The following is a 22910-nucleotide window of genomic DNA, read 5'->3' as shown; positions in this document are numbered from 1 at the left end:
ACCTGCTCATGCCCCACATGAACCATTTCACACTGATGGAGGGGAAGCTGGCCTAAAAGCGATAAACTAAGCCCCTTACCCCAGTTTTAGATGGGGAAGAGTTCTCTTTGTAATAGTCAAGCTCTTGCTTTCAGCTATGCTCAATGGCACCTGTGTGAGTGAAACATAACCAGGAAGGTTTGGGTGTTTCATCATTAGGATCATTATCAATCACAGACATACTTTATGCTGGTATCACCCGAGTATTGGCTAATTTCCAGGGTTTATTGGAATTCCATGCGGGGGTGAGGGGAGGGAGGCTGGGTCATGAAAGGTTGAAGGGTTTGTAGTCATTAATGGTGCACCCACCCTAGAACCAGTATCTGTTTTCCAGCAGCACGATTGTTTTAAAAACAGTTATCCAACAAAGTTCTCTAGTGAAATCAAGGCTTAAGAATCAAGGCCAGGTGGCAACACTTGTGCTGGCTATTTGAGTGGCTCTGTGTAGTGTGGCCAGTTAGCCTCAAGGTAATGTAGGGAGAAAAGACGTTGTAATGCCGGCTTGGAAGGCCTTTCTTAAGAAAGGGCGATGAGTCGGTGTGTGTAGAAGGAGGTATTCAGGAAAGAGTACACATCACTGAGTGATACAATGGTATTACCATACTATCTGTGTTATTCCCAGCCTCTTAATGCAGCCCAGGTATTTAATAGCTTTTTTGGACAGTGACTGTATATCAAGCAAATTTTACTGCTGCCTACAATAAATCCCAGATCTCCCCTACCTTTACGAAAGAGCATATACAACTAATTCTGAACCACAGTGAATAAATACCTTAATTAATTAGTCCAATATGTATTAACTTAGTTTTGTCCATGGCAAAGTCAGGGTGGAATTTCAAAAGCTTTAAAACTGTTCTCACTGAAGTCAATGATAAAACTCCCATTAACTTAAGTGGGAGCAGAGGTAGGCCAACCTGAGTGGGTTCTCAAAATCTCACTGTTAGTATACTACCGCTTTGTCCAACTACCTAATTTTTATTGGGTTCTTCTGCTACTCCTCTCAAGCCTCCCTTGTGACTAGATTAAGCCTGATGAGTGCAGTAACATTTGCATATCTTTAAAAGGATCTTAAAAACCTCAACCCTTAAATGTTTTTTATTTCATTTTGTATTGATCATCATCCACATCATAAAAGCAAATTTCTCTTTTAACAACAGGATAAGTGGAGGGCTAATTCATTATGTACCACACATTCCAAGGTATACAACAGGCATATGAGGGACTATTGCCTTAGTCAGAGCTGTTATACAAATTAGGTTAATTTTTATTACAATGCTTTGTCACGTATTTCATAGGTGGATAGATTTTAAGGCCAGGGACCTGTGATCATCTAGTCTAACCTCCTGCACAACACAGGTCGTAGAACTTCCCCCGTACACATTTATTGAGTGTCCATGTAAGACTCAAGGCACTTTATAACCTTTACAATAATTGCCCTTGGAATACTTTCCTCCACTTCCCCCAATTCTTTAAGATGCTCTAATAACTGCAGAATATCTTCTTTTATAAAGGCAAGACAATCATCAAAAAAACAACAGTTTATACACATGACACTATTAATCTAGCTTTACATACCACAGGTTCCCAACCAAGCAATAACTTGGCTTTCTTGATGTCAGGCCTTCTTTTCTGGGGGTCATCTTGAGCTTCTGAGAGAAACTGGATTTCACTGCCACTACCTGTTGAATAAAATACTGCATTTTATTATCCTTTCTTTACTATGCTTTCAACTTACACATTTCCCCAGCGGTGGCATGATGTCCCTCTCAAGCCTATTTAGATTATTCCCAATTCTCCCCATCCTCCAAAACGCCTTACACTGACATGACTGTCCTTCCAGCAAAGGTGGGATGAACCATCCAGGAGTGGTACTGCAAAGTGACTCAAACACTTCCTCCTCCCCAGTACTATCCTTTCCTTATTGTCTGTGGAGCGAAGAACCATGTGTGAGTCTTGTACTCAGATCCTTTCATGGTAGGACATTAAGAACTTACTACGCAAGCCCAAAACATTCTGCATTATTGTATACAAATGTTTATTTGAGTTTAAAAATTTGTGGGCAGAGCAAAACAGAGCTAGTTAGTTAGTGAGCAGCAAATGGAGAGAGAACTTATTTTGTCTAGTGGCACCATAGTGTTTTACCACAGAAGCAAGCTATGTCCAAGACTGGAGCGTTAAGGGGCTGAGCAAAATCTCAGAGGATTAAGAACATAAGAACGGCCATACTGGATCAGACCAAAGGTCCATCTAGCCCAGTATCCTGTCTTCCGACAGTGGCCAATGCCAGGTGCTCCAGAGGGAATGAACAGAACAGGTGATCATCAAGTGATCCATCCCATTGCCCATTCCCAGCTTCTGGCAAACAAGAGGCTAGGGACACCATCCCTGACCATCCTGGCTAATAGCCATTGATGGACCTATCCTCCATGAATTTATCAGTTCTTTTTTGACTCCTGTTATAGTCTTGGCCTTCACAACATCCTCTGGCAAGGAGTTTCACAGGTTGACTGTGCATTGTGTGAAAAAATACTTTTTTGATTGTTTTGAACCTGCTGCCTAATCATTTCATTTGGTGACCCCTAGTTCTTGTGTTATGAGAAGGAGTAAATAACACTTCCTTATTTACTTTCTCCACACCAGTCATGATTTTATAGACCTCAATCATATCCCTCCTTAGTCATCTCTTTTCCAAGCTGAAAAGTCCCAGTTTTATTAATCTCTCCTCATATTAATCTCTCCGTTTCATAACCCTAATAATTTTTGTTGCCCTTTTCTGAACCTTTTCCAATTCCAATATATCTTTTTTGAGATGGGGTGACCACATCTGCACGCAGTATTCAAGATGTGGGTGTACCATGGATTTAGAGGCAATATGATATTTCCCGTCTTATTATCTATCCCTTTCTTAATGATTCCCAACATTCTGTTCACTCTTTTGACTGCCGCTGCACACTGAGTAGATCTTTTCAGAGAACTATCCACAATGACTCCAAGATCTATTTCTTGAGTGGTAACAGCTAATTTAGACCCCATCATTTTATATGTATAGTTGGGATTATATTTTCCAATGTGCATTACTTTGCATTTATCAACATTGAATTTCATCTGCCATTTTGTTGTCCAGTCACTCAGTTCTGAAAGATCCTCTTGTACCTCTTTGCAGTCTGCCTGGGTATTAACTATCCTGAGTAGTTTTGTATTATCTGCAAATTTTGCCACCTTGCTGTTTACCCCTTTTTCCAGATCATTTATTAATATATTGAATAGGACTGGGCCCAGTACAGACCACTGGGGGACACCACTATTTACCTCTCTCCATTCTGAAAACTGACCATTTATTCCTACCCTTTGTTTCCTATCTTTTAACCAGTTACCAATCCATGAGAGGACCTTCCCTCTTATCACATGACAGCTTACGAGCCTTTGTTTAAGAGCCTTTGGTGAGGGACCTTGTCAAAGGCTTTCTGAAAATCTAAACACACTGGATCCCCCTTGTCCACATGCTTGTTGACCCCCTTACAGAATTCTAGTAGATTGGTGAGGCATGATTTCCCTTTACAAAAACCATGTTGACTCTTCCAACAAATCTGCGTGTCTGACAATTTTGTTCTTTAGTATAGTTTCAACCAGTTTGCCCGGTACTGAAATCAGGCTTACCAGCCTGTAATTGCTGGGGTCACCTCTGGAGCCCTTTATAAAAATTGGCGTCACATTAGCTATCCTCCAGTCATTTGGTACAGAAGCTGGTTTAAATGATAGGTTACGGACTACACTTAGTAGTCCTGCAATTTCACATTTGAGTTCCTTCAGAACTCTTGGGTGAATTCCATCTGGTCCTGGTGACTTATTACTGTTTAGTTTATCCATTTGTTCCAAAACCTCCTCTAATGACACCTCAATCTGGGACAGTTCCTCAGATTTGTCACCTAAAAAGAATGGCTCAGGTTTGGGAATCTCCCTCACATCCTCAACCGTGAAGACTGATGCAAAGAATTCATTTAGTTTCTCCGCAATGGCCTTATCGTCCTTGAATGCTCCTTTAGCAACTGATCATCCAAGGTGGCCCCACTAGTTGTTTGGCAGGTTTCCTGCTTCTGATTTACTTAAACATTTTTTTTGCTATTACTTTTTGAGTCTGGCTAGCTGTTCTTCATATTCTTTTTTGGCCTTCCTAATTATATTTTTATACTTTATCTGCCAGAGTTTACGCTCCTTTCTATTTTCCTCACTAAGATTTAACTTCCACTTTTTAAAGAATGTTTTTTTGCCTCTCACTGCTTCTCTTTCTTTGTTGTTTAACCATGGTAGCACTTTTTTGGTTCTCTTACTATGTTTTTTAATTTGGGATATATATTTAAGTTGAACCTCTAATTATGGTGTCTTTAAAAAGTTTCCATGCAGCTTGTCAGGATTTTACTTTTGGTGCTGTATCTTTTAATTTCTGTTTAACTACTATCCTCATTTTTGTGTAGTTCCCCTTTCTGAAATTAAATGCTAAAGTGTTGGGCTGCTGTGGTGTTTTCCCCGCCACAGGGATGTTAAATTTTATTATACTATGGTCACTATTACCAAGCGGTCCAGCTATATTCATCTCTTGGACCTGATCCTCTGCTTCATTTAGGAATAAATCAAGAATTCCCCCTCCTCTTGTTGGTTCCAGGACTAGCTGCTCCAAGAAACAGTCATTTAAGATGTAAAGAAACTTTATCTCTGCATCCTGTCCTGAGGTGATATATACTCAGTCAATATGGGAGTAGTTGAAATCAACCATTATTATTGAGTTTTTTATCTTAATAGCCTCTCTAATCTCCCTGAGCATTTCACAGTCATCCTGGTCAGGTGGTCGGTAATATATTCCTACTGCTATATCCTTATTATTTGAGCATGGAATTACTATCCATAGAGATTCTATGGTACAGCTTGGTTCATTTAAGATTTTTACTTCATTCGATTCTACACTTTCTTTCACATATAGTGCCACTACCCCACCAGCACCACCTGTGCAGTCCTTCCGATATATTTTGCACCCTGGTATTACTGTGTCCCATTGATTAGCCTCATTCCACCAACTTTCTGTGATGCCTCTTATATAAATATCCTCATTTAATACGAGGCATTCTAGTTCACCCATCTTATTATTTAGACTTCTAGCATTGGTATATAAGCACTTTAAAAACTTGTCACTTTTTAGCTGTCTCCCATTACATGATGTAATTGAATAAGACTTTTTCATTTGACTGTTTCTCATCAGATCCTATTTGTATTTTATCGTCTTCCATACTCTCTGGCTTACTACGACATAGAGAATCTCCATTAGCAGATCCTCCTATAAGGGATGTCTTTGTCTGAACCACATGCTCCTCCGCACCTGTCAGCTTTCCCCCAGCCCTTAGTTTAAAAACTGCTCTACGACCTTTTTAATGTTAAGTGCCAGCAATCTGGTTTCATTTTGGTTTAGGTGGAGCCCACCCATCCTGTATAGGCTTCCCCTTTCCCAAAAGGTTTCCCAGGTCCTAATAAATCTAAACCCCGCCTCCCTACACCATCATCTCATCCACGCATTGAGACCCCGCAGTTCTGCCTAACTGGCCCTGCGCATGGAGCTGGAAGCATTTCAGAGAATGCTACCATGGAGGTCCTGGATCTCTTACCTAACAGCCTAACTTTGGGAAAATTTGGGATTCAATAATGCTGTAAAGGCAGCACACACAACAGCAGGAACACAGGGTGAGAGGTAGGGACTGCCAAGTATTCTCCAGCATCCCCTCCAGTCAAGTGAAAGGGAGACTCTGATGGGCGCTGGAATGAATCACTTCTAGCCTCCAGTGGCCAGGTCAGTATAGGGGGGAGAAAATGGTCATCACAGCATGAGGCTTTTGAGGGTGGTAGAGAGAGAAAAACTCAGAGAGAAAATCTGAGGAGGATTCCTGGACGAATCTACCCAAACAGTATTTGTATTTTAGTTCAGGAGATGATACATTTCATTCACATTCAGCTCAGTTTCTCAATGATTGCATTTACAGCAGGAGTTGATGTGTGGGTCTTGTACTGAACTTTTAGCTAAAATAGTCAGAGCATCTCTCCTTTCCATTGCTGCCAGCATTTTGTGTAGTACACCTGAAAGCGATCATCTTACATTTTCTTTTCTTTCTTGAAAGAAGAAAACCCATGCATAGAGAAGTCTACCTGGGGTCAGACCAGAATGGAGAGCAATATTCAGAAATAGCTGGTAGTCCCTCTGAGAATGGGCATGAATTGCCCTTCCTATCCCTATTTCTTAGTGCTCTTTGTTAAGTTCGCTGTTGGGAGGAAAAGATATACATTCGCCTCTCCCTTGAAGAAAATGCAACATGTAATGAGGAAGAATAGAAAAGGCTCTTCATTCATCCACAACGAACCCATTAACTTGCATAAACTATATATAAGTAAACAGTACATGACAAACTGCCACATGAAAATAAATATTAATTCTTTTCTTCATATAGTATTTTATGTATAATTGAAAATCTGAACTAAATTCTAAATTCTTAATCTAATATTTAATTATAGAATCAGTAGACAATTAAATGTCCTTGGTACAACTGCTGTTTAAAAATGGAAAGAAACAGATTCAATTAGCCTTATGTATTATACATACTTTAATGAAGTAATCACCATCTGATAATATAAGCCCTCTATGAACTTCACCCAAGATTTACTTGTCATACTTACCAACAAGTTTTTTAATTAACTGGGCAAATTCTAGGATACTGTGCTCTTCTGGGTTCCCCTAAGAAGGAAGTGGATACAGGTTACAAGAGAAATTACAAAGCAACTCTAAAAATGTGTATTTTGTGATTTGCCAAGAGTCACTATGAGGATAGTAACCAAATACGCGAATGAACTAAAATTCATAGATTACAAGGCCAGAAGGGTCTGAACTCCTGTATAAGTGGCCACAAAACTGCCCCAATAAAATTCCTGCTTGAACGAGAGCATCTCTTTGAAGAGACATCCAGACTTGATTTAAAAATTGCCAGTGATGGAAAATGCACCATCAAATTTGGTAAATTGTTCCGATGGTTAATTATCCTCAAAGGGGCACTACATCTCAATTCTACTTTGAAAAGTAACCAGAACCATTTATAAACAAAAATTTTCTGGTCCCCCACATCTTTTAAAACAACATGGTATGTAATGTGTCTTCAAAGACACATAACAAAATGCATTTTCTAGGGTGAGATTTTGAAAAGCATTTATTGGTGGCCTAACTCTGGCTCCCAATGAAGTCAATGGAAATTTTACCATTTCAATAGCAGCAGAGTTAAGCTAAGAGAGTGCTTTTGAAAATCCGGCTCCCAAGTTTAATCTATTTAGTCATCCCAAAAAGAAACTGTAGGTTTTCAAAGGTTTTCAGGTGTTTTTTAATTGTTCATGTCCCCCTTTTTTCCATATGCTTAGCCTCATGAGATGCACATTTTGCTTTCCATGAGAATCCCAAGGGAAAAATCATCACACTTTTTCAAGAGCTGACCTCAGCAGGATGCCATATGTTCCTAAATATTGTAATTTCAAGCTGTGACTAGATAAACCACGGATATGTTATAATTGCTTTGGAAATAGCCATCCATATTTAATCTCTATTACCGATGATACCTCAGTACAATTGCCATAAAAGGGCGGGCATGGGGCACGTATCACAACAACAAAAAATGAAGCTTCTGGAGCAGAAACAGGTTAATAAATTACAATAGTGTGTCACCAATGGTTTCAGATCGCACTTTTGATGTACAGAAACGAAGGTGGTCTTCAGCTGCATTTCTGAAGTGTCTTAAAATAATTTACTCCATGCCCCCCCTTTCTAATACAGTAGAACCCTATTTATCTGATTCTCCATTATCCGGCTCTCTGCGTTAACTGGACAAGCAGCACACCCAGATCTAGAGGGAAGTGATCTCTCCTGTGGCCACTAGATGGTGCTGCAGCATTGGGCTTTCCCATTCTGTTTTTTTCTGGATTTTTGATTATCTAATCTGCCCCCAGTCCCAATTAGATCGGATAAACGGGGTTCTGCTGTATTGCATATTGAGCAAAAAGTTTAAATCAATTAAAACTCAAAACGTATTGCAAAATTCTCTTATTCTTGAGATAGTGATCAGATCTAAGGTTTAGGAGCCCGGCATGTACTATGCCAAATCTCTCATTTGTAAAGTGAACATTGGGTTTTTTGTGCATGATGGAAAGTATTTTTGCTGCATTTAATTCTTGTAAAAGTTAACACCAATGACAAGTAAGAAAGCAAAAACTAGACTGTGAAGTAAATGTAGCAGAACAACAGAACTGTATGCTCACCAAGTTGACAGGACTGCTGACGTTGCTGTTCATTAAGGCCACCAACCCATTCACAAGATCACTGCAAAAGGGAAAGAAGGGATTGAGTAGATATCCATTTCTCTTTCAACAGTCATTTTATTCAAAGAGATCCATACTGCTAGAACCCCACTGAAGCAACATAATTCGATGATGAATGCAGAAATCAAATCCTGTAATTAAAATGGATTTTATGCATTTTGTACATTTCAAGTGGAAGTCCACATTTCATACCAACTGGTAATCTGCTGGCAGGTTAGCTCCATAGTTATGAATTTCAATAAATCAAAAACAGTGGAGGACTTGCTGTTAGTTTTAGAGGATAATTTGCTGTAGTGAGAGCATTTACATTGGGGAGGCACAAGCTGCAGTTCCTCCACAGTTATATGAAAAAACAAAGAAATATTAACGGATTACTGCTAAACAATTAATACTTTATTATTTCCTCTGGCCTCTAAGCCTCCCACTCATTTAAAATGAGGCAATTGCCAATTTTTCAGATGGATTGTAATAGATTGGCTCAAGATAGTGAAAAGAAGCAAGGACACTGCTGCTTACCAAGTTTTGTCCTTATTTTCAGAAGCTTTAAAAAGACTCTGTTAAAATAAGTTTACTTTGGAAAAAATGATATCTTGGTGTTACGCACTAAATCCTCCTTCTCGGTCCTAAGTCCAGAGTATCAATATGAACAACAAAAACATCAGCTCTTCTCTTTATTACATGTTCAAACTAGGTGTGCCAAATCAAAATGCTACAAATTTCTATACCATTTACTACTAATATTACTGCAGAAGGCAGGGGGAGAAGAGATTTTTTAAAGGAGTTTGTTTTTTTTTGGGGGGGGGGGGGGGGGGGGGGTTGACAAACAAACAAAAAACCCAACAACCCTGGCACTTTGGTTTATCTGGTGAGTAAGTCAGGAGATATGGACATGCTGTTCAATAAATATAGGTCACAACCTTGAATCTGATCTGCACAGACAGACTCCTGTGTCTGTACAAGTCGCAGCAATTTTGCATGGGTGTAAGGGTCTGGCCATCAGGACCAGAGTGCGGGACCTCTGATGTAAGCTCCTTGAAGCCAAGGAAGAACCTACTACTTTCTTAAGTGCCATGCATTTTTATGGCACTATATAAATAATTATAATGTGGATTTGTGTCGATTAGATAGTAATGTTTCATCAACTGTAATAAACTGAATAAAAGCTCATTTTGAAGTGTATTGTTAACAGTAATTTTGAGGAATTTGGGTAATTAACTCATCCTGGAGTAAAGGTACAAAGTCCCTTCCACTCCATAGTAGGCTGCACTGCATCACAGCAATGACAACACAACCATGTGCTTTGTTATAAATGCATTGTAATACTACTACAGTTAGTCCCGACCGTCAATTGCAAACAGTAAGTTATCATGCTGCACTATCTATTAGGTAATTACGTATAGCAAACAGTGTTGTGCAACGTGTTCTCTTAACCATAAACTGGCATTGTTTATATTAAACCTGTATGTGAAATATATTTACCCTGTATCTCGTGCATGAAGTGTTTTTAAAGTGATTTAAAAATGAATGACAGCAGTAAAGATTATTCAAGGGGGCTACTCTTACAGCCTTTACTCATGTGAATGCTCCAGTTGAGGACAATAGGATTTTACATCTAAATGAGAGCTGTAGGATCAGGTCCTAAGTTTTTATATAAGTTATTAGAGCCCTTGGCTTTAGAAGAGGGGGTCTGTATTTTTGGATTAGTTGAGGCCATTTATATAGTGAAGCAGACTTCAAGATGTGTGCGAGGGAATGGGGGGATAAAAGGGGAATTGTCCTAGATATAAAAAATAGTATGATACAGATAAAATAAATAAATGAAAACCAGACATGCTGTGCCCTTTAAAATTAGTAGTTTTAAATGACTGCTTAAGGTGTATTTTTAGTAAACTAAAGATTTGCCTTATTAGACACGATCCAGTTCTGATCACACTGGTTTTCAGTACCAAAGACGTCTAATCTTAACATGCAATGAGTAATTATAATACATGAAATAAAGCACTTTTGTCACTTTAAAATAAGGGAGGATTTTGTCTCAGCACTAAACGAGCTAAAAAAATAGTTCTCTAATATTATGGGACAGCACTTTGAATTGTACAACCCATGGGAAATGCTGATGGACAAGATTATAGCATGAATGTCATAATATAAATACACATTAAATCATTACTTGCCATGTCTGATATTACCCTAAACTGTTCAGAGGAAAGCATGAAGGTGTGAAGTCAAATTTTGGCAGGCAGCTTTAGAGAGAAGCTGCCAAGATAATAACCAACAGAATTCCTTGTATTACTAACACAGGCTATCAAAACCAAAGGCTTTCAAAAGCGTTAACTCTATTTGCATCCCTCATGCTTTATTTAGGGCACATCACTCCATTTGTGAAATTAAACTAGACTGGACAGTTCCAGTTAACTGGTTCTCAATGCTGTTTAGAACAAATATGCAGGAAAATTGTATTTTCTATTGAAATATGACATTTTAAAATTTCAAGGAAGGAAGGAAGGCAGGCAGGCAGGCATATTACTGTATTTCCAATAACTTTAAAATTCTAACTGTAAAACTGTATTTTAAAAATTATTTTCAAAGGTTAGGAGTAATTTTTAAGAGATTCTTTAAGTCTTGCAAAAAGGCAGTCTTAATATAGATCTGTTTGTTTGGACCGAAGGGGGAATCAAGTCAGTGCACTGCAAATCAGGTTTACACAAAATAGCCAGACTTTTGGAGTCTATAGTTTTACAATAGTATTGTTTTTGATTTTAGTTGCTTTCTACACTTTTTACAAAGAGGTGTTATTCTTGTAAAAAACAAAAAACCATATTTCCCTGTTTACTTGCAAAAAAGATGTTTCAGGAGTCTGTGCAATTAAACTGGGCATTAGGAAGTAAGAGTCACAACTAGATCAGAATTCAAAGTCTGATGTATAACTGTATGAGGACAGAGTAGGGATTAACCTGCCACAATCTGGAGGTTACTGGAAATTCCCTTAGCCATCAATCCTGATCAGACTTCTGCATGTGCTTAACTTGAAGCCCATGAGTAGTCTCATTGATTTCAGTGGGACTACTCAATGTTAAGCTTCAGGCCTTAGTCACTAAAATATTCAAGTGATGCCTGAAGGGGAAAAAAAAAGTCACCACAAATTCCCAAGGGAATTCTAATCTGTGCTGCAAGAAAACCCTACCATAGTGTTATATGAACAGTTAATAAATAGTTGCAAATTTCAAATGAAGATGAAATATGGTTAGACTCTATTCATGGTTACATGCAATTAAAAACATTTTCTTTTACTGAGTTCCGAAATACAATCAATGTCTGAAATGAGATTTAAATTGGAATCACAGACGACATGCCTGAGCTGAAGTTATGATTTTATTTCTGCTAGACACAAAACACAGAAATCAAAATTAAAAGCCCCTGAATCTTACTGCTCTGATATGAATGTTTCCTAATAAAGATGGTGAAGGACAAACCTAGATCTTGTCTACAAGGGAGATTTTAACCAGTGAAAACTCCTTAGTGTAGCCACAGTACACTGTGGCTTGCAAGGTGCTACTTCCACACTAAGCAACACACTGCACTAAATTTAATCTAAACTTGGGTTTTACCACAAAGCAGCTCCATGTTGTAGTTTCATCAGTGGCTAAAACCTCATTGTATAAGCCTATTTCTAGAAATCAAATTAAAAGCTACGTAGCCCCTTATGAACACAAGGTGATATAGCAGTGCATTCAGATACAAAGACATGAAACTTGAGTTTTCATGAAGCAGAAAAATAACAGAACCACTTGCGTCCACTGATGAGGATAACCACAAATTTCTAGCTATGTCTGAATTTAAAGTTCTCACCTGGCTAGGGACTATTTATATATTCAACTTCTCTGTGAAAGGAGAATTTGTGTTCTAGAACACTACTTTTTTTTGCTTTACATTTTACTGGCTTGATCCTGTCTGTAGAATGTCAGACTATCATAATATGATGACAGGTATCAGACTCCGTAGAAAAGTGCTAGAGAGAACAAGCAAGCCTTACCTGACATACTGGAATGCTCTCGTTTGAGTTCCAGGCCCATATACCTAAAAAACAATGAAAAACAAAGTTACAAGAACATGAAAACATATGGCATGTGTCAACACCACCATAAATAAGCTGTCAGGACCACTTGAGGCATGAATTTGGGACACAACATCAAATTACAAGTTACAGACAGAGCTGGCTGCCAGCCTGTGCATCATGAGTGCCAGGCCAAATCCTAATCTTGGCAATTCTTCATACACTACTCTTCTAAGATTCAACCCCTTTTCACTGTCTACAGGTAGAACTCTCCTTATCTTTTGTCTTGAGGATTATAGCTACTTCTCTCTGGTCTTCCCAGGACCCACCAGTGTCCCTCCTCTGTACTCCATAGAAAATGCAGCTGCTAATATCACCTTCCGGGCCTGGCCATGACACTCGGCTGTCTGACTCTCTACACTGACTGTGCGGTGAATATCTGAGACAGATCTACTATTTTTCATGCAACCACCACCAAAACCAAAAAACCCCTCTCACATTAAGTGGAAATAACTAAGGCATTGCAATGGCTCCACCACAGTACAGATACCTTCAGTTTTTACACAAGTTGGCTGTGATGTTAAGGCAATAAATCAGCATACTTTTGAAAGTTCCAGTATAAATCAATAACTATATTTGAAAGCCATAAATAGGCATGTTTAAGGATAAAAATGCAGATACACCTCTTGACACGGGCACACACTGAATTAGAAAAACTTTTTGGAAGAAGTAGATATAATATTTGTTTTGCTCAGAAAATAGGGACACAACTGATGTACATGCCAACATCTGTCTCTGGTTAAGCCTGCTTTAAGGGTCTGACCGAAACTCCACTAATCTCAAAGGGAGTCTTCAGTTCAGTGGGCTTTGGACGAAGCCCTAAACATTTAGAGGTCTAATAGAGTTTACTTAATATCTTATTCTGAAAGAAATGTGGGAGAGTGCACTGGTGGCTCGACAGTACGCCCCACACAGCTTTCCAGCCTCTGTTTTAATATAAAAAGAAAAGGAGGACTTATGGCACCTTAGAGACTAACAAATTTATTTGAGCATAAGCTTTCGTGAGCTACAGCTCACTTCATCGGATTCATTCCCACTGAATGCATCCGATGAAGTGAGCTGTAGCTCACGAAAGCTTATGCTCAAATAAATTTGTTAGTCTCTAAGGTGCCACAAGTCCTCCTTTTCTTTTTGCGAATACAGACTAATACGGCTGCTACTCCGAAACCTGTTTTAATATATTTAATTTTATCTATATGTGGAAAGAAAGAGAAAGACTCACTTTGTGCATGTTTTCTACACAGTGATCTTCGTTGCCACATGTTTTAAAGGCAGTCTGAGAATACACTGTGTTCCCTCCCCCCCCACAACTTCTCATATAAATACTTTAACAATAAAAACAAGCTGACTGTTTGTATGGGACAAAAACATTTGACTCTAATGAGGAATAATTAAGAGAGATAATATAATTAATAATGTATAATTAATTCCCACATTTGAACTTCTCTTTTAAACGAGTGCTTTTATCCATTTATTTGTGGGGGGGTTTTTGGATAAAAAATGAACACTCATGTTTTAAAATAGTTAATGAGAACAGATTTTAATTTTAATTGCAAAAGTTGTAAAAAAATTGAGTTTTTGATTTCCGATTCACTTTTCAGTGTTTTTCTGCTGGCTGTTGATTTATTTTACTGAGGTTGGCCAATTCAACAAAACTTCAGTCTCACTCTTATGCCTAATCAATTTTGCTTTTTGATACTCATGCACCAGTAGTACAGTGACCGTGGGTCAAATTTTTATTTATTATTATTTTATCTAGGGTAAGAGACTTTTACAAATTATAACTAAGAAGTCTACCACAAGGCCTTTTTCAAAGTTTTCCTTGTAATGCTCCTCTGCTGTGATGGCTGCAAAACATCCAGCAATGGTTACATAACTGATGGGTGCAGTGATTGCTACTTGTTACACTGAACTGTTCCACTGTTACCATGTGCTCCCTTTGCCTGCTGCATCCACCTGTTGTCTCATTTTATACTTGGATAGTGAACACTTTTGGGTAGGGGCTGTCTTTTTGACATGTCAATGCTTAGCACAATGGAGACCTGATCCTTGGTTGGGCCTCTAGGTGTCACTGTAATATAAACAATAGCAATAACTTGCGACAACTTTAAAAATCTGACCGCCCATTCATCCAAATGGAGAGCTGCATTTCTTGTGCTCCAGTTAACCAATGTCCACCATCTAGTCAGGATGCTGAAGCATCACTAGTACCCTCATCCTCTTCCCTAGTGACTTTTCAGACTCCAAAGAATTAAAGGGAGTCATTATTCAACTCTGGCTGTGCTCACACCAACTTATTTGCTTAAAATTTCCCCGTTGCTCCACAGGTGCAGCTGCAACAGCAGGAGTTCAACTGTAGATTGGCTGTTGGGAGTTAAAAAAAATAAAAAAACTGAACATAGACAAGCCTTCAACTCTCCTCCCAGAGGACAGTACTACTCCAAGCTTTTCTTGATGACACTTTAAAATATCCTGAACTACGAATTGTTTTAAATCTAGATAAATATTCCACATAAACACCTTTTAGGGAAGCTGTCAGGGAATTTCGTGTCTCTGCAATGATTACGTTCTCACAGTTTGTAGTTATAAAAAAAGTCAAGGCTCTGCTGGATAAGTCTGAGAAGCTCAGAACTACTATGTATTCAGATGCCAAGCTGGCATATCAACCACCTGACCAGCATGGTATAAGCAACAGGAGAATGGTCAGCTAAAACACACAGCAACATCTGACCTCTGATGCTCTATGCAAAACTTCTAAATGCCACCTAGAGAGAGATACTTTGTGCCCCCTGAATATCACCCCAGGAGCATAGAGTACACAGAGCGTAATCAGAAAGTACTGGCAAGTCATTGCTTTATTGTGTTTGTATATTCTGATGCAATCAAAAAACCCCACTAGGATCAAAACTCTCCGCCTGAAATAAGAACTCCACCCACCCTGTTTTGCCCACATATTCTGTTCTATGCAGCCAGTCCCAGCTAACCAACTGCAGCTTTTAGGGGTGAAGGACGGGATGGATAGGAGGGTGAAGGTCCTTTCAAAAGAATTTACAGAAGTCCTTTGAAAACCCATACGTTAAATTAATTCTTGGGTGGAGGTCGCTGTCTTTTGTGCTACTTTTCTTTGGTTTAACCCCATGTGATAGATGTGGGCATGCTCATGGGGCAGTACAACGGGAATGACTCACCACAACCATGTAAAATCAGAAGGATTGTACCAAGAAACAACTGGTTTTGGAACATGCCATGGCATAGATTTCTTCTATCCCCAGCCCCAAAACACTGCAACCCTTTCCCAGCGCAACTGTATGAAGAACTGAAAGAATAAGCAGTGCTTGGACACTTAGCAACCCTGCCCTAGGCCAGTTTAGTCATTTTTGAAGGTTTTCTCACAAGGGCAACTCATCCCTCTATCATTATAAATTGGTATTTTTGTTTATTTTAGTGGAAGAGGGGAAAAAGAGGAACTAATAATATTGTGTTAAAGTATGAGAAAGAATGCTGGCCCCCCAACATCTTTCCTGACTGTTAGATACCCTGAAAAAATTGACTTCAGCTCCCCACTCCTTACTGACTAGGCACATTTATTGCCTGAGCAACACTTCTTTCCAAACAAACAGGAGCTCTGCTAGCATGCAGACCACACATAAATTATTACTGTCCATAAACAATGCACTTCAATCTTGGGGTTGTCTACCCAGTGCAGCAAAGCCCTCTACAAGGGTGTGCTTTGTAGAGTACTCAAACATGTTGCACTCTAACTGTCCCATATACACCCTGTGGCACACTTTAAAAAGATACCTAATTCAAACAATAAAATCCTAGAAAGCCCTTGAGTGATTTCCTAGTACCATTCTCCTCGTTCTTTGCTCCAGACATTGTCTCCAAATTTTATATGTGAAATCTAAAAAGTTGCCATGTGTATGAAATTATATATCTCACGATCTCATCCTTTACCTCAAATACCCCTCCACCACCCATTTTGTATTATGATTAATTTAGGATGTATGCCTCTATCTATATCTTTGGCACTTATAAGGCCCCTATTACTGAATTATTTGAGCGCCTCACAATCCTTAACGTATTTCTCCTCACAACACCCGTGCGAGGCAAGGCAGTGCTATTATCTCCATTTTACCGATGGGGAACTAAGGCAGAGACACCTTGCCCAAAAAAGGCTGTGGTACAGTACCGTAACATGCACACCCATAAAGTTTTTTAAATACAGGCCAACATTTTCAAGAATGACTAGTTATTTTTTTGACACACATGTTGAGACATTTAGAGGCCTGATTTTCAGAGAGTGGAAGCTCAGCACTTTCTAAAAATCTAGCCTCTTTCAAGTGTTTCAGGTTGTGCACCCAAAAGCTAGGGAATTGAAAAAAATCATCAGTCACTTTTGAAAATCTTGGTCATAGCATTCGTTAAGTGGTTTTGTTCTAAGCCCAGGACCACGTGCCAATTACTTACCGTTAGAGGTTCTCCCTGAAGAGCCTGTAAGATAAAGTTACTGACAACTCTGCCATCGTTCATGTGCATCCGAGGACCAAAGGTATTGAATATTCTAGCAACTCGCACCTCAACCCCTTCCTGTAAGCAAAAGAAAAACAAAACTTGTACTTAATGAAGATTCCACAACCCTCCCTCCCCCAACGCCAATCCCTTCAAAGTGCAGACTTCCACATTTAGTAGGTGTTTATTTCAAAAAGGGAAATATTTCCGTAAGTATAAGAATGCTAACATACACTTTTTAAACACATGCTGCTTTCTCACCTTGAGACTTCTGTAACTTCACATAAACCACAGAGCATATGGTAGGAGAATTTACCCTAATTATCTACATTCATAATGCAATATGAACCACTGATGGACCATCTGAAGACTGTTCTTTACCCTAATGAATTTTTCTTTTAAGAAATACTTTAACATAATAATACTTTGCAATTCAATAGGGTCTTCCATCAGAGGCTCTAAGGATTTAGCAATGAGACACCAGAAAAGTATTTTCACAGATTGGAGAACATCAGTCAAGTGACTTTGCCAAGGCCACAGAATAATCCATGACTAAGCACAGTGAGAAATTTTTATAAAGTGATTAGAGATTTTTGGGTGCCCATTGTGAGCTCTCTTAAAGAAGCCTGATTTTCAGAGGTGCTGAACTGATGCTTATAATAAAGTGATCGCCTAACCATAGCCATAACATTACTGTTTCACATTAGCCTACATGAAGTTTACGGGCTACTTTATTTCTCAGATCCCGATTGTTTATTTACACAACTTTAATACTACAGAAATTTTATTTGAAACTGAGAAATGTTTCCATTATACCCAGTAATGCTTTGTGTGGATGCTATGTAAATCCACCTTCAGATAATCAGTGCAGCCAACTGAGTTTCAGCAAGCAGAACCAAATGTGGTCTATAGATGGAACTGTGACCTTGTGAAATTGCAGGACTGGAACCCGTCAGTGAGAACAAACTGTGTTTCACCTAAATTCTGCGAGAGCCAAATCCTCAGCCTTCATGGCAAGGAGAACGTTCAGCCATGGTGAACTAATGCACAGGGTTGGCTTTTGATGCACGCGACAGTTCATTGTGACAACATGTAGAAACTTCACCTCTAAAAGTAAACTTCTTACCACTAATTCAAAGGCAGCAGAAGTCACAAGCACAAACTCCTAGGGTTACACAAATCACGTAATCTGTTACAATATTCTTGAGCCTTTCAATGAAAACATGGAACTTTAAGTTTTCAAACAGTTTGCCAACAGACTGTGGCTGGTTGCCACTTCCTGGAAAAAGGGACTTGAAGACATGGTGAAACTATGCTTGTGGATTTTCCCATTATAAGGGGATACACAGTGTGCTGCACACATTTTCAACTTCTCTTCAGAAAACTGCAGCCTGTGCTCACACACGCCTCACTTGAGAAACATCCAAAGACAATGATTTTCTTGGAAACAGGTTAGCCTGAAAGTAGCTTCAGGTATAAGAATATTTAACTGCCTGCCCCAGGAACCCAGAATCATTTATAAATAAACAAATTCATCCTCACAGCAGCCTTGTGAAAAAGGCGGATATTTATTTCACAAACAGGAGAAAAAGGATTAGAGAGGCTAACGACTTGGCAACATTATAAAAACATTATAAAAATTATCCATTGCTGACAGTACGTGTCACCAAGGGATGCAGGTGCCCATGGTTCAACTGTAAGAACAAATAAGAACAAACAGTGTTCTGCACCATTTCAGAAACTGTGGGTAAGGTTTAAACAGTGCTGAGCACAGTTTGCCCTTGTTTAAACATGCAGATAACCTGTGTTGAGCTGGCACTCACTGTCAATAATGGGAAATTTTTGTAACACAGAAAAGATTGCTGTCTCTTGCCCAAGCTTGTAACAGCAAGTTAGTGTCAGTACTATAAACACAACACAGCTCTCCTGACTTCCAATCCTGTGCTTTATCCCGAAGACCATACTGACACTATCTGCTAGCACGTCCCCTATCCACACCAAGGGAGTGGCAATCAGCCAAGTGTGCTTTACTGGAAGCACAGTTGTCAACTTTCACGTGGCAAATAAGCACCTCGACTTTCACAATAAGCCAAAAATCAAGCTAATCCATTTCAAAACAAGGCCAAAACAAGCCAACCCCTAAGAACACCAACACTCTAGGTGACTAGATCCCCCTGGTGTGCAGTCTGGGACTGTGGTGGACTTCGTAATGCAACGTGTTAAGCTTTATACTTCTAACAGTAGCTTACAGAGTACATTACACCATGTTTATGAATGCCTCCACTGCATCTGCAAACAGCTCTATATGGTTTCTCGTCCCTTCATGGTCCCCACTCCCATTATTCGTAATAGACGTAAGAGTCTCCAACTGTGGACTATATTTCACGCAGTACTGCACACGCTGGGTCAACTGGCTTCTGTTATCCAATATAGGTTGCAAAATGGCAGTGTGTGCATGACAGAGAAATACACACAGGAGATAGTGCCTGTCAGCAAGAGCTCACACTACAAGTGGGAGACGGTACCTAATGGTCAAGATTCAAGACACTGGGGAAAACCACCATCCCCATCTCTGCTGGGAGATTTTTCAAGCTACACAACAGATTCAAGTAGCTAGCACAGAAGCCAGAGAGAGAATAGATCATCTAGTTCCACCCACATCCCAATGGAGTACTATTCCTAAAGTTTATTTTATAGTGTTTTATGCAGCCTTATTTTGAAGTCTCACAAGACAATCAGGCCTCCGCCCATTCCCTTGGGAAACTATTCCACAAACTAGTAGATCTCAGTGTTGGGAATCTTATCCCATTATTCAGCCTAAATTTCCCCTCTCATTTTCAGCCCATTACTTTTAGTAGCCCCCCTCCATATTCTTCTGGAATAATTTATCTGAGGCTTCAAATATTTATAGAATGTTATACTCCTAGCCATGCCCCATCATTAGTTTGAACACCTCCAAGCCCATGTTGCATTGCTGTGACCTCCCTCCTCCTCTCAGGACAGCACACCAACATCTAGGGCCTGGGCAGTTATTTCATGTGTGCTGCTAACTCATAATACTAAACTCATAATACTAAATACTAAATGTATTTATTTGCTGAAGCGGGAAGGGGAGAAGGAAGATTCGATCCAGATAGACCCAGCTGTGAGTTGTAAGTTTCCCAGAGCAAAGAAGGTGGTCGGATGAGTCAATAAGGAGGCTACAAGTTCACTGTTCAAACCAAACACTTAAGTTGAAGGCATCTTGATCTGGGGGGCATCCAGAGCCACCTGCAGTGTTGGACAGTTAATGACAGGAGCTGCCTGCTGTCCTTGATGTAAACGGAACAGTGAATGTCACTGCAATTTCCCTGTCTCTTTTAGGGTATGTCTACACTGTGTTATTCAACTCGTGGCAGCGAATCTCAGAGCCCAGGTCCACAGACTCAAGTTCATGGGGCCCACACTACCGCGCTAAGCACTGCAGTGTAAACATTGCATCTCAGGCTGGAGCTTGGGCTCTGAAGCCCACCCCAGTCCCTGGGTTCCCAGCCTGAGCTCCAGCCCAACCCCCACACTGCTGTTTTTAGCATCCTAGTGCATGCCCAAGTCTGCAGACCTGGGATCTGAGACTCGCTGCTGTGGGTTTACAGCGCAGTGTAGACGCACCCTTCGACTAACTCTCACTCTTTACCAGGTGAGCCACACCCCATAGCTGTACAAAACAGACAACTTGCGCTAATCTTTCAGTTTTAAATCATGTCTCTGATCTCATTCCTGCCTCCTACAAATCTTAAACCTTTCCCCTTGTCTATATATTTAGACCTGTTTTTCAAACCCTTTAAAATGCCTTCGGTGCTTTTACAAAACTTGAAAAGCACATTGTATATACACTTTTACATATGTATAAAACAGAACAATAGGTAAGTGAACAGATTCCAGCTTCAGATTTCCAAGGGATGTGTACACAAATGCATTTATTTTAGGTCTGTTCTACACTGGAAACTTTTGCTGGTACAGCAATATTGGTTAGGGCTGTGACTTTTTTTTTTTTTTAAACACAATATTTCAAATCACAAATGTGTTATGCTGACACAGAAATGCTTTTGCTGGTATAGTTTATTTTGCTCATGTGACTGAACCAGTGTAAGTTGTCCAGCAAAAGCACTTTATTGATGGCATAAAAACTGCATCTACATTATGGGGTGTTTTCCAGTATAGCTATATTGGTATATCTATATCAGAAAAACTTTTCTAGTGTAGACTAGACCTAAGTTATGAAAAATTATACTAACATCTAAAATTTTTGGTGATTTTTTTATTCTTTTTATTTGTCTGTCTTTTTTTTTTTTTTAAACAAAAATCTGTTTAAAGGGAAAATTAATGACAGACAAAGTGTAGCATGTACTATCCAACAGATATTGTCAGGGCTCCTATGAAATTATTACCCTGAGCCAAAATTTTCAAAACTACGTGACTAAGGTTAGGCTAATAAATCAGTGGCTTCATTTTCCAAGGTGAGGGTACTCACCACACCTCACTGAGAGATATAGGGTACACAGCACCTTTGAAAGTTAGGCCACTAATTTAGGCACCTAAATATGGAGCGAGGAACTCTAGCTGTAGGTACTTATTTTTGAAAATCTTGGCTGCAATAACGTCTACAGCAAGACATGGCAGGATGATATCAATGTATATTTTTCTTAAAAGAATAAACATGCCATATTTTACATTGATAAATCTACTTTTGGTGAAAGATGCTTGGTCTGCATGTTTCAGAAAATAGATCAACACAGAATACAACTTAGGAGTGTAAAGGTTTCCAATGATGGTAACTGAAATAGCTTCAACATACACTATGGCTGCAATGCAGAAGCAGGATAACAGGTGAATTATTCTTATTAATTAACTTTAATGCTCACAATTTGCAAATTCATCTACTATGAATCACCAGCCAGTAAGCAAAGGATTAGTAAGGAAGAGGAAGAACTACTTGCATGAAACCAGACATAAGGAGCTTCAAAGTGACTCTGGCACGTGGGGACTCTCTGGCATCAGAAATCCTTACAACTAAATGCGTAAATAACCTGACAGAGAAACCCCAGAAACCTGCAGAGTTATCATAGTGAGCAAAACTAGGCTAATTACTCTCTTTCAAATAAAGTTACTAAAATTGCTACCCGCATCCCTTGAAATTCTTTTAACTAGTGTGTGTTCTCTGTGTGAAAATCTTGACTAGCAGTCAACTACAAAGGATATAATTGTTGATGTCTAAAATACACACATTTTAAAATTATACCACCTACAATTTTGAACAGTAATCACAGTGCAATTATTTGCAGGCAGTTCATTTTAGAAAATGTCACCAATGGGTCCTACAAATACAAAATCCAATCCTGAGTATACAAATATACACGAAGACTTGACTTAATGGCCATGACATTAGCAAATTGGATTCACCCTTGCATGTTACTAACATTTAAGATTGTTTTACACTATGATTTACACTGCCTGGAACGAAGAGTTCAGAGATTTTAAGGCCAGCAGGGACCATTACAATGATCTAGTCCGAACTCCTATATAATACAGGCCTCAGAATTTCACTTGGTGAAACCTGCATTTATCCCAACTTGTGGTTGAACTAAATTATATCTTTTAGAGACACCTACTCTTGATTTAGAACAAGGGGTGTAAAATTTAATCTCATCATTTGAAGGACCCTTCCAATGGCTAATTCCCCACACCTAAAATTTTGCCTCGTGTCTACTTTAAACTTTGTTGACTTCAACTTCAAGCCACTAAACCTTGTTATGCCTTTATATGAGACATTGAGGAACCCTTTAGTATTATATCTTCTTTTTGCATTGGTAATTAT

General features: G+C 39.1%; 1 protein-coding gene across 4 annotated transcripts in view; it reads right to left on the bottom strand.

Moving 5' to 3' along the window:
• The window catches only part of UXS1 (UDP-glucuronate decarboxylase 1), a 95349-nt gene that overhangs the window by 1802 nt on the left and 70637 nt on the right, over window positions 1-22910 (bottom strand). For all 4 annotated transcript variants that reach the window (XM_037897686.2, XM_037897682.2, XM_037897693.2 and 1 more), the window contains 5 exons: window positions 17015-17134; window positions 12464-12507; window positions 8371-8431; window positions 6751-6808; window positions 1615-1718 (listed from right to left, as the gene is read on the bottom strand). In XM_037897686.2, coding sequence (XP_037753614.1) covers window positions 1615-1718; window positions 6751-6808; window positions 8371-8431; window positions 12464-12507; window positions 17015-17134 — 387 coding nt within the window. The remainder of the gene's footprint in view (window positions 1-1614; window positions 1719-6750; window positions 6809-8370; window positions 8432-12463; window positions 12508-17014; window positions 17135-22910) is intronic.

Source organism: Chelonia mydas, chromosome 1 (assembly GCF_015237465.2).
Source record: "Chelonia mydas isolate rCheMyd1 chromosome 1, rCheMyd1.pri.v2, whole genome shotgun sequence".
NCBI classification, from domain to species: domain Eukaryota; kingdom Metazoa; phylum Chordata; order Testudines; family Cheloniidae; genus Chelonia; species Chelonia mydas.
The sequence above is the reverse complement of the archived record's forward strand: the minus strand, read 5'-3'. Positions and strand labels throughout refer to the sequence as shown.